The following is a 12,470-nucleotide window of genomic DNA, read 5'->3' as shown; positions in this document are numbered from 1 at the left end:
GGTCGGGCACGCAATTACGCAGGCCAGACTCGTTTGATTGATCGGAAAGGGGGTTCTAGCGGTCGGGTGGAACAAAGCTGACTTTTAATTACCTCTCAGGAGGCTTGCGTGTAATCAAGTTTTGATTGAGACTAATTGTTTATCTAAAAGTGCGCCATCGACCCACACGTTCCCAGCTTGAACACATGAAAACATTAATTTCCGACATTGCGTACGTGGGACGTTCAAAAAGTCGAGACTGCTTTCGGTAAGTTGCGTCTTAAATCAAAGAAGCCAGTCTGAGCTAGATTAATTAGCAATAAATAAAAGAAAACCGTGACAGCAGTTCGCGTGGAGAGAAGTAATCAAATAAATCTTGACCGCGGGGGGTTCGACAAGCCGGGAGCCCAACTATGCACATTAATTCGCCGATGTAATTAGGAGGTTTTATCCGCAGGATGGGCGCCCACTGCACATAAGGCCCCAACGCGGGGTCGTTGTCAGATGGACAAACCCAAAAGCTTTAATTGAATATACGAGGAACATCTAAAAATACTTTCTAACAATTAATCAAGTTATCTTCAAAATCTTAAAAAAATATTTTTATCTTATTTGTTTTCCAATGTAAAAGGAATCGACAATCTATTGGAGTTAAAGATGAGTATTTGAACAATTTGCAGCGTTTTCAGCTAACTTTGGAATTTTAATGAGAAATAAATTATGTCCCTCCCCCTCCCTTGGATTTTTTCTTAATTAATTAGTCGAGGGCGTATCATCAGTCGTCGGCTAATACACAGAAAAGCCATTACCAATGCGAAATAATACTAGTAATAATTCCGTCGGCATAAACAGCGCACTAATTAATAAATGGCGGCAAAGAGCAAAGTATTGTTCTTGAACGAAGAGCGATGGCTGAGAGGTATTTATATATAAACCGCAAATAACGGGGATGATTAATGTTCACGGACAGGGATGCACTTCTTCGCATATATAAAACCCATCCCATACACGTACACGAAATTTGACAAACGCCACCCGTTCCGAGTATATGTGTATAGAGTTGGGTTTAACTAATTACGCTAATTAACTAATTAAATTCCAGCCAGAAGCTGTGTGTCGGGGGTAGCAGGAGGTGGCGAGACATACGACCGACGTACGACAGCCGGATTCTGGCTGCAGTAATTAAGGCAATATTACAGGCCTGTCCTCCATAAATATGTTAGCACTTCCCATAAACGAAAACCGTGTGTCACAAATATTAATTTCATTATGAAATTTGCTGCGCTCTGTATGCGAGAATTTACGAATTTACGACCACGGCGCAAGGGCCGGTATACTCGAGACGCAAAAATGCCTTAATGCCATTAATTAATTTAAACGAATAACCTTTGTCTTATTTTTTATTTCAAAAGTAAAAAAAGGAAGAACAACCGCATGTCAAAATAGTCAACAGTTTTGTGGAAATAAGCAAAAAAATTTGTTTTAACATAAGTATTTTAGTGATAAATCATTTTAGTAACAAAAATGTGGGCAACTAATGAATGAAGTCGATGTTTGGAAATTAAGTTTTTAAAAGCAGAAAAAGAAGTTTTTAGGCGAGTACACAAACCGGTTGAAAAATCTCCACAAGCACAATTAATTTTAATTCAAGTGATCATAAATAATAAAAAATTTCGGAAGCCCAATTAGACTATCATTTTTATTGTTGGCGAGTATCCATTTAAAAGCATCAGATGGCTGGCGCTGCTATTTTCGGGAATACATCTCTGGAAATTTTAATTGTGTACTCGCTCGTTAAAAACAGTTGACGTTTATTCGAGACTTAACTTTAATTAGAGAGCTGCATATATCAAACTGCACTCTCGTGCACTAATTGAAATAATTCCACGGACTGTGACAGGTCGAAGTTGCTTTCATAAATTGGCCCCCAGTTCAAATAAAGAAAATGAGAGCGGATTAAAAAAGTTATCGCGCGTTTTCGAAATGGCGCGCTCTTTCATCCGTAGAAGGGCAAAGTGTGTTATGTCTCATAGAAATAAATTGGTTTCTTTGGAATAAATAATTTGGCGATAGTGCCTTTGGTCGTATTAGGGACAGCTATCGAACCTGCCTATCCGTGTTATTGTTGGCGTGTCTTATGTCACAGTGAAGCAAACCGAATTGACAATTTTCCGGGCGGTTTCCTTCCGTACTCCGGCAAGAAAACAGAAAATAGGAAGCTTCACACAAAATAGGTTTCTGTTGGGAAATACGCGGATAACGAAATAAAGACTTATTGATGGTGTTATTTTAAATTTCACTTTTCTGAACGTTTTATTTGCTGCGCCCGGATTTATCCCACCTACGATGCGAATTTCTACACAGTTTTACGACGTTTAGCAAAAATGACACTCACACTTCAAACACCATCACTACTTTTATAATTTTTTAATCAAATAATAGTTATTTATTGTGTGTTAGGTAGCGTTTTATCCACACAAGAGTGGTTAATTTTCTTAAGTGGATAAAACGCGACTAAGACACGACTGTAATATAACGTTTTATCCACAATCACAGGCCCAAATTATTCCAAACTTAATTAAAAATTAAACTGACATTTAAACGTTACGTCAAATGTGCTTTCGGTTAAACGTAGTAAGCTGTTATGCGGTGCGCTGGTTACTAACAGTGGAATAAAGTTACTTTATGCCACTAGTGGATAAAGTGGTACTTTATACGCATCTAACGTGTGGAATAAAGTCTCTTTTTCTATTTCGGTGTTAGAATAAGTCTATTCCAAATGACGTCATTTGAGTGCTGGAATAAGTCGTTCGCGGTAATTTAATTTTAGTGACGGACTTTCTTCACAATTCATTTTCAAATGTGAAAATATGAATTATTTTTATTTTGTACAGCCGCCTAAAATATTCGACATATCTAAATGTCGCCAACCGTCGCAATATTCTCTAGAAAAAAAAATTCGTTTTTTAATTTATAAAATGATATAAAATGGCAAAATAGAAAAAATAGTATAAAGCACTTGTTTCAGAAGGTTCTTCAAGCACTCATTTGTTCCTCAACTCGCCGCTATACGGCTCGTTTCGGAATTTCAAATTTGAGCTTGAATAGATACCTTCTGCAACTTGTACTTTAATATACTATTATAGAGTGATTGTGGATAAAAGAATTAAATTCAATATTTTTGCCCATTTGATTGATGAAAAAATGGCAGCAATTTTCTTTCGTTTCAAAACCTATGTACATTTTTCCGGTCGGCTTTATTTATTATTGAGTGTGTGCAAAGAGGTCGCCGTTGTCGAAATTGGATCCGGGCACTGTATCCGTCCGGAGCTTTCACATCGGCTACTCGAATTAGCTTTGGCTATAAGAGGTATTTCTGTAAAGTTGAGTGCATTTCAGGGGCAAACAATACGGCCCGGCCTACACCAGTCTGCACTTAGTGGATATGTAAAACCCGGTTAATGCGTCGAGTCGCATTGATCTCTCGTTCCCCTTGTCCTTCGACAATGAATCACCGGAACGCTAATCAAATTAACTTTAAAAGCGTCGTCGAAAGCTTTTACTGGTCAACTTATGAATAAGGCATCGGTCAAAGACCATATCGCGACTATAGACCCAGGTTCAAAGCGTCAACGCTTTCAGTTAAATTGTCTCTGCGGATAGAGCTTTCAAAGAACGAAAGTTTCCTGGGCCAAATGTTCAGTTAAATCTAAATAAAAGCTCAAGCTAACTATGTAGTGCCAGAATATAACGAATTAATTAACTTCTGGAAGTAATACACAAACAAGCAGCAATGAGTAATTTTCACTTTAATCCTAATTTGGCGACCCTCAGGAGGCAATAGACCATGCTGCTGTGTTTACACTCTCAGGTTAATAAATATAATAAACATGTTATGTTTGTGACTGCTGGGAAGGCATAAATCAGCCTAAGCTTTCGGATCTGGATAAAGATAAATTACTTTCAGACTAGATGTAATTAATGAAATTGTTATGTAAGCGCACTAAACCTATTACGGCTTAGTGCGCTGTAGTTTCAATAAAAGTCAATTAAATTTTCTAATTAAATCCTTGTATGAGTATATATAGTGTATAAAAGGCACAGAAATGGAACCGATCCCTTGCGCCAACGCCGGCACAATTATTACACTCTCACCATTTCAATTACAACTTCAAATTACTTTTGAGATTCTTTAATAAGAACTCGGAACACATCTGCACGATACGTATTACTCCGTATAAATGGCACATTTTTGTAGCGCCAGGCTCCGGCGTTTGTCATTTTGATGCCGAAGGCGGCTTGCCAAAACACGAAACGTCGGAAAAAAGAAGAACAAACAACAAAGCTGAATCAGTTGTGCAAATAATTTTTTTATCAATTTTTGTAACAGTAAAACAATTACTCTGGACAACCAGTTTGTATTGGTATACTGCAATTGTTCATAAAACTAGTTTTCTTTTTAATTTAAAGATACTATGTAATAGAAATTGTTTACAAATTGCTTCTAGCTCCTAAAAACTCACCAACACCATTAGTATGAGAACGTCATGCTTACTCGTATTGTTTTACTGAGAAAGCTTCAAAATTTGCTAAACAACTTTGGAAATCCACAGTTAGTATTAAAAAATTTTAATGCAATTTCTACCGTTTCTACCCATAGAACATAATGAATAACCGTTTTCTAAAGAGTTGGTCATTTAGTGTGGTACAGTAAAACCTCTCAACAACAGACACCGATGGGGAATCTGTAATTGTCCGTTGTGAAGAGGTGTCCCTAAATGGGAGGTGTGCAAAATTAATAAAAAAATTGAAAAGCTTTTTATTCAAAATAACAAAATAAAACAACATAAATACAAATATTAAGAAATTAAAAGCATTACAAAAAAATAGAAAAAAAACATTTTTATTTGAAAAAATTGTTAATTTTTGTTTGTTTAGACCGAATGTTCTTTTGATTATGTTTTTGAAGTTCATTACTTTAACTAACACGTTTTTCTTGGGGTTGTTCTGTATTCTGCAACTGAATGTAATTATTGAGTCTTATATAAAAGTTCATTTATAAAACAGTTTACATATACGGATAAAACTAAAACTATTCATTTATATTACTTATTATTGAAGTGGGTAAGTAGGTGATAATGCAACAAAAACATTTTACTGTACACTGCTGGTTGCATTTTCGGGGAGCTCCATTTTATTTTACAAATTCCATGGTCGTAACCGTGAGATCGGCACCAGTGGCGGAGTGTTTTTGTTCGTACCTCTTTTAGAGTAGACTTTAGTACCAGTTGGTCTGTCTGTTGTAGGAGGTAAATTTATATGACATTTAATGGGGAAAATTTCACTGTACGCGTCCGTTGTAGAGAGGATTTTTTACATTACATTTCTATGTATTAGTTACGTTCCTACAAAAATGTTCGTTATCAAGAGGTGTCCGCTATCTAGAGGTGTTCGTTAAGGGAGGTTTTACTGTACTAACATCCTGCGATTTTGCATTTGAATAGCATATTTTCTTTATTTAAGTTTTTGAAATCCCATTATATTTGATTGGTTTTAGTGCACATGTGGTACGGTCTGGGTGTTTGTGTGTATAAAATTCGACTTTAATATAGGTTGCATGGGCATTGTTCGCGCTTGTTCGATCAATACATCTAAGGAGTTTAATTTTCGCCGGCTCGTTGGTCAAACTTGATTGAAACTCGTCGAAAATTGCAATCTTGGAAAAAAACTTTGATATCCGGTAGAAAACAAGCAGATGCCGCAAACGATATCGGTACACTCACACACATACACTCACGTACGGACACACAATTCCCTGGCTTGGTGATATGCAGCCATTCAATTTTAAACTATCCAATTTTTCATTTCGGATTTAATAACGTCAGTTCTCGGCAATGGGGTATTTCGCCCGTTCTCCATTTCGCCCGTTCTTCGGCCAGTCACGAGCCCAATATAATATTAAGAAATGAAATTGATCTCTCCCCGTCTCCTTCCTGATGTTAGATAAAAGTTTCTGATTACTTTCGGGTGGGCCTTATTCGCCCGGGCCCGAATCGCTTTTTTCAATGCAAACGTGAAATGTATGCCACCTAAATGCCAATAGACCCGCTTTATTATTTTTTATTATAATTAAATCGGCCTCTGTTCCCACAAACCTCTAAAACTATTTTATCGTACCAAAATCCATTTTGGTGCCCCCTAAATCACTCAAGAGGTTTGTCATCGTTCCTGTTTTATATTTAGGGAATCAACAATGTGAAACTTATTTCAAATAATACGATTATAAATCTGTTAACAGTTTACCAAACTTGTTTGAAATAAAGCAAATCCATTTATAACGGGAAATAATATAAATGTTTTCACAAAACGTCACACTCGCACCCTTAACTAATCTAAATATTTAAAATGAAAACGTATCCGCCAAACTACTGGTTAATTTCACTATTTGAAAATTTATTCGAACACCTGTATAAATCTGGACTGGGATAATCTGGTTTTGGAAGATGTGCACTTTGCACGGAGGGTGCCTTCGTACACTCCGCTAATCTAGCAAAAGCCCCTGCATTATGTATGACTACTTACAAGCACTCTCTTCACTTTATACAGGGCCGTATTTAATGTGACACAAAGTAAAATTCGAACGCATCTATTTAACACAAAAAATGAGAACAGAAAGCTTGCACGTGCTTTCTATACACAAACTCTAGTTTTACTAATTACATAATAGCAGCAGTGACGTTCACATATGTTTTCTTTAAAACAAAGCGAAAATACGTTTATTTACACACCCATTGTTTTTATCTTTTGTATAGACTTATTATCAGTTTAAGTCTTCTGTTCACGGGAAGAGTCCGTAACAAGAAAATGTCGAAGAATCTGCGAAACCGCTGTGTTAAATTTGTTGTGTACTATGTCATAATTTCAAACATTGTAAGTGCTTAACTGAAACCCAACTCAAGTTTTAATAAATTTCTTTGAAGTTTTTGCCCATGTTATTGTTATTTTTTGACGATCCATATTCCTGTCTCTCCATATCTGATATTATCTCAGCTGTCGTATGGATTATCAGTGGATTTCTTCTACTAATTGGTACAATTCAGGTCAATTAACTTCATTGTTGTATTATTGTATTAAAAGTACTTTGCAGGGGAAACAAGGCTATATTCGAATATACGTAATGTTGACCACTGTCTGTTTGCTTGTTGGACCGGTCTATCTGGCGGTCTACCCTGGAAACTTTATTTGTGAGACTCGGAACACAATAACGATGATTCTTCTTATTATGTATTTTATTATGATGTGGCCTTTTCAGTATTGCATTTATTTATTCTATAAACAATTAGCCAGTAGTAATTATGAGGACGTTCCAGAGATTCCTTGTATTGAAATTCACATTTACGACGATCAGACTGACCAAAATGAAGAAACGGGGACCAAAAACACGATTGTGTAGTTTCTAAATGGATTTGTTATCTTTCATGATAAAATAGTAGGTATTAGTGACAGAGTTTTATGTTAATTCTTAATTAATTGCTTCAGGTGTTGGAAATAAAATATTTTAGAGCTGCCTTATATTTTCAGTTGCTACCTCTTTTCAGCATAACCGGGGATAAACAAGATAGGGCAAACATAATCGAATATATTATTATAATTTCACTAACATGACCTTTAAACCAAATTAAAAACAATTTTATAAAAAAACAGTATTTATGTTGTATTAGGTGTATTTTCAAAAAAGATAATACTTTAAATACTCATAGCTTATTGCTTTTGTACAAATAAATTGTCTCAGATTTTGTTATATTTGTAATATTTTTTAAGAAATCTAGAATAATAATACTATTAAGAATATTGTAAAAGTCTGATAAAAAGTTTAAATGTCACTAAAATGCTTACTTAAGAAACGTGTTTTGCCTAAATGATCTACATCTTAATTTCCTTTAAATAAATGGAAACAAAGAACCATGGTAAATTTACTAAAATAAAATTAAATAAAGAACAGATTCTGTTGTGGTTGTTTTTTTTCTGTAATTAGTTTATTAAAGGAAGGATTCAGAATAACTTTTGAAAGCTTTATTTTACTCGTTTCATATTTCATTATTATATTTTCATTATTAGTTTAGAACAATACTTTCTTGAGAAGAAGCAGTGCGTTTAATGTAAAATTAAAATTGATGTCTAACTACATAGACTGTTTTTTTCTGGTTAGTCATAAATCTGCGAGAAATTATCTAGATACAATGTAAACATTAAATTTTAAATTGGAAAACTCTTAATAAATGAAAAGTGTGTAGTTTTTTAAACATTTTCCGGGATTAATAGATCATAAAGCTCTCAAAGATGTTTTGCTTGATTAAAACTTTATCCGAATTAGATGCTTCAGTAAATCACAATTCGCAGCTGAGATTATCCAAATAGCGAAGTCTAGCAATCCGATGTGGTTAAGAAATAAAAGTCGACTGGTCATTGTCGGAATGTACTTTATCTTTAAATGGTTATTTTGTCATGTTTGCTGGCTCAATTGGTTCGTAAAGATTCTTCTTCTATTACAGATAGTCTTCAATAAATCAGTTGTTATTGTGGTGGAAGGATCTCAATAATAAAGTTGCTGATTTTTCTACATTTCCAACATTAGGGTATTTTAAAAGTTTTTCTCGAGGAGAGAGACGGCAGCGGAAACGACACTGACTAAACTAATGCAATAAGTAAAGCCATTTATGTGAGAGCAAACCGAGATCTTCGGCGATTCGAAATGGGAGCCTTTTATGCTGAAACCAGCCAGGCACTCAGCCGGCTGTATACTGTTTCCCTCGACATTGTGGATAACCACTTACCATCACTATTCCCTTGATTGGGGCTGTTTTCTTCCGAGAATCACTTAGTCGGACTCAAGCGAAAAAATAATTAATTTCAAAAAGGAAGTGTCGCAAAGTAGCGGTGTTATAATTAAAATTTCCAACGATCCTCGGACGAAAATAGAAAAAGGAAGAACAACAGTGACTGCTTCTAATTACTGTGATGACTCTCGGCACCGGTAACAAGTTCTTTGTTTAGGTGCAGGTGTACGTGTGTTCATTATTCCCGCATCTCCCTTACACTTGTCAGTAATTTAGCCGATATCCCCTTTCCTCCTACTCCTCAAGGGGATTACTTGAGAAGGATGTTAATTAAAGTGGAGGACGTCGCGCGAAACTCAACCGGAGCATCGGCCCGCAAAACTACGGCCCTTATTTATATATCAACTCAACACTCTCAACAGGAAATTGACAATTTAAGAAACGAGATTTAACAAGACTCATTACGCCTTCCGTTCATCAACTCCTGTCAGATTGCTACTCCCAGCTCTATTACTCCACGAAAGCGATCAATAAAAATAATTACCCAACAGTTGACCACCTCTTCAGACGGGAAGGAAATGTGTTTTTCCGCTCGGCTCCCAATTTAAAGATTTAAACAAATTAAAAGTGTTGTATCAAGGCAGTGGGCAGACGGGCTTCTTATTTAAAGACGCCGTTTCTATTGGTCGCTGGAATTGCTCCACAAATGAGGCGAAAAATAAGCTGTTTTCGGGGGCGAGTGGCCCTCGGCTTGGGGACGACGAGTTGGCGGAGGGCGAGCAACGGCACTTTTAATGCCTTTCAGCCAATTGCAATCTAATCCAAAACCTTTCAAAAGCAATCGCGAGAATCTTAAAAAGCAATTGAAGCCAAGTATCGAAGTTAATCGAATAGTGCAGTCCCGCGGCCGACTTTCTGCCTTTGACTACCGCTCTCGCCCTTCGCTGTTCCCTCTGGCTCTTCGTCGATTCGCTCATTTTTGCCGATTTTCTGTTTGATCAGAACGAAACGAGATGTGTAATTGCTTCGCATTTAAAGAATACTCATCCTCGAAAGAGATCTAAGGTATTATTGCAAGAAAAGAAAATACGACTTTTACCTATTACTTGATCTATAATATCTTCTAGTGTCTGGTTAGAAAATCCTAGTTTTGTTCATTGAATCCAAAATTATCCTTGAAATTCCCCTGTAGCGGGAATCACCAATTTGCACATTTTCACCACTCTGAACGCCTTAAAAAGGAAAATAATCCCTCGAAAAACAGTTCTTCATTCCTGCGGTTTCCTGCTTTCGCAGAATCCTTTTCGACCAGGCCAACATCATCGATATTGTTTTTCAGTTCAGTGGGTGAAGGTTACGGTACAGTGATGTAGGACGGAATGTTTGGTCGGGGGGAAAACAGCTGGGAGCGCGGCGCGTACAAATATCTCCCGCCTCCTCTCAACCTCCCCCGAAGCTTTCATTCAGTCATACCACGAACCGGCGAGCGTAGAATGTGCATAAACCGCCTCGGCAACTCTCTTCCCACAACCTCTCCAGATAAATCGGAGTTTTACACCGTCATCAGCAATAAAAGACAAATATCGCCAACATATTTTCAGCACTGTTTTTCAAGCCCACGAAACTCACGAAAGCTTTCCTTTCCTTAACGAATCAACTTAATTATTTTAACATTTAACCTTTTTTAAAAACTACTTTAGAAAAATAACTCCGGATCGTAAACACCCTAATAACGGTTTAATGGTCTAGTTTCCTATAAATTTTCGCATATAAATCGAACTTCGGTCGTGAAGAGACTATGGCTGCAGTACTTCATTACAAGCCACAGTATCATGCATTTGCTGAATGGCATCGTAAACTCACCTAGTCAACCAAATAACTGCATTAAAATTGACTTTGCGTCCAACCTTTCGAAAATAATAAATTTGGACTCGAAAAGCCAAATCTCCAGAGAGCTGTTAGTACCTGCGCCTGATGTGGAAATTTTAATTAATTTTGCCATTACACAATTTTATGGCAAAATGGTAATAACGTCCTTTCTCTCGAAACACGAATATTATTTGGTTATACTTTGATCAAAAATATTTCTTGTATTTGGGAATGTTCAACACAACTTAATTGTGTGTTATTCCGACAATAGAATAATATCGGTTAAATGAAATAGAGGGGAAATTACAATGGATTAAATTTGAGTAAATTAAGTTTGTATTATGTTAATCTGTTTGTAACATTTCATGTTTCTAAATATTAATGCAATTCAACCAGTAATAAATAATAATCTTATCGGTTCAATTCAAAAAAAAATCCTTTAAGAATTGAGCTAGATTACGTAGTCTGGTATAATTTTGCGGTCTTAATTCAATCTTATTGTGAATTTCGGTTCGTTTTTCCTCAGTGTATGTGCCATTTAAATCGTATCGTAAATAGTTTGGAAGCGTATCCCAAAAAGGGAACAATAAGACGACACTGTCGAGAAACAGTGAACTGCCATTAAGGCATCTATGAGGAAGTGCTCTTTGCCGATCCTTTACTGTTTTAAAATACACACGGGAGATTCGTCCAGCGCTGCCAACTTCTATATAAGGTGCTTTCGCATCGGCGTCGCCGCCGCCTAAGATGTCGAGTGCTCCGGTTTGGCGTCTCGCAACTTCATCTAAGTGTGTTTTAAAAGCTTTTCTGACATCTTGACCGAAGCGGACACTTTCAGACATGGAATGGCTTTCATTCCGGCTCGCCTTGTCTCGCCGAACTTGGCCTAAGTGACAGCTCGCCTCTAATATCGTCAGAGGAGTCTTGCTATAAAATTTAACAGCTTCGAGCTGTGACACGTATTTGATTTTAGCAAACTTCCTAATTTAATAACAAGCCATTTGTACGTGTCTTATATCGAGGCAAATCTATTTAATGCGAGAAATATTTCGATTGTTGGGAGGTTTTGAAACTAGGCACCTGTTAGTTTCAATAGGAGGCCCTCGTGTGGCCGAGTCGGAGCTTTAGTCCCTTTGGAGGGAATCAATCCCGGTCGTTAATATAACGAGGTGCCGGCATCGTCAGAACCGAGCTTCCCCCTAGTTACCAGGTGTCAATTTGTTCTAATGGATGGTGGATGAAAAACGCCACAGCTTGGAATCTCCTCTGCTTCTATAACGACCTCTCATTAAAACTACCGTGCCATTATATTAAAAAAAAACTGTCAACCGGAATGAAAGCTTTATTATGCTGCCACCCCGAAAACTAATCGAACTTTATTACACTATACATGAGCTTTTGAATTATTTAGCCGACGAGAGCGAAATCTTTAACTAGATCCAATGGCAAATTACGATCGTGTTTCAAGAAGCAGAAGCTTTGTTAAAAACTTTTATACCCCTCTTAAATGACGATACTTTTTCGTTGCTTTTGCTCGAATGAGGCACGCATTGCTATCTAAGGATATATTTAAAATGAGGGATGAGAGCTTGTTAGAGTTTCGCACGATTCGTTACCTCCAAAGGCCGCCAGTCGTCAGTTCGAAAGGCCATTTACTAACAACTCCTGAATTTATTTACTGTAATTGTGCTTCATTCTGATTGCTACATTTATTGAAGCTTAATTTAACTCTAACTTGTTAGAGGAAAGTTGTTTTCTCATTTTTTGATGCTTAATTTTGCAGAC

The 12,470-nt window shown here is 36.6% G+C and overlaps 2 protein-coding genes across 5 annotated transcripts in view; both read left to right on the top strand.

Annotated features, from left to right (window-relative positions):
• Window positions 1–12,470, top strand: part of LOC123004659 (LIM domain only protein 3-like) — a 54,787-nt gene that overhangs the window by 21,792 nt on the left and 20,525 nt on the right. The window lies entirely within an intron of this gene.
• Window positions 6,445–7,888, top strand: LOC123004660. The gene is made up of 4 exons (XM_044398022.1): window positions 6,445–6,909; window positions 6,960–7,079; window positions 7,127–7,468; window positions 7,519–7,888. Exons 1-3 carry the CDS (start codon window positions 6,844–6,846, stop codon window positions 7,430–7,432), a joined length of 492 nt encoding a protein of 163 aa, XP_044253957.1. The 5' UTR covers window positions 6,445–6,843; the 3' UTR covers window positions 7,433–7,468; window positions 7,519–7,888.

The sequence above is a fragment of the Tribolium madens genome, unplaced genomic scaffold (genome assembly GCF_015345945.1).
Source record: "Tribolium madens isolate multiple individuals breed KSU strain unplaced genomic scaffold, Tmad_KSU_1.1 Scaffold_20;HRSCAF=117;Tcas5.2_LG4, whole genome shotgun sequence".
Lineage (NCBI taxonomy): Eukaryota > Metazoa > Arthropoda > Insecta > Coleoptera > Tenebrionidae > Tribolium > Tribolium madens.
The sequence above is the reverse complement of the archived record's forward strand: the minus strand, read 5'-3'. Positions and strand labels throughout refer to the sequence as shown.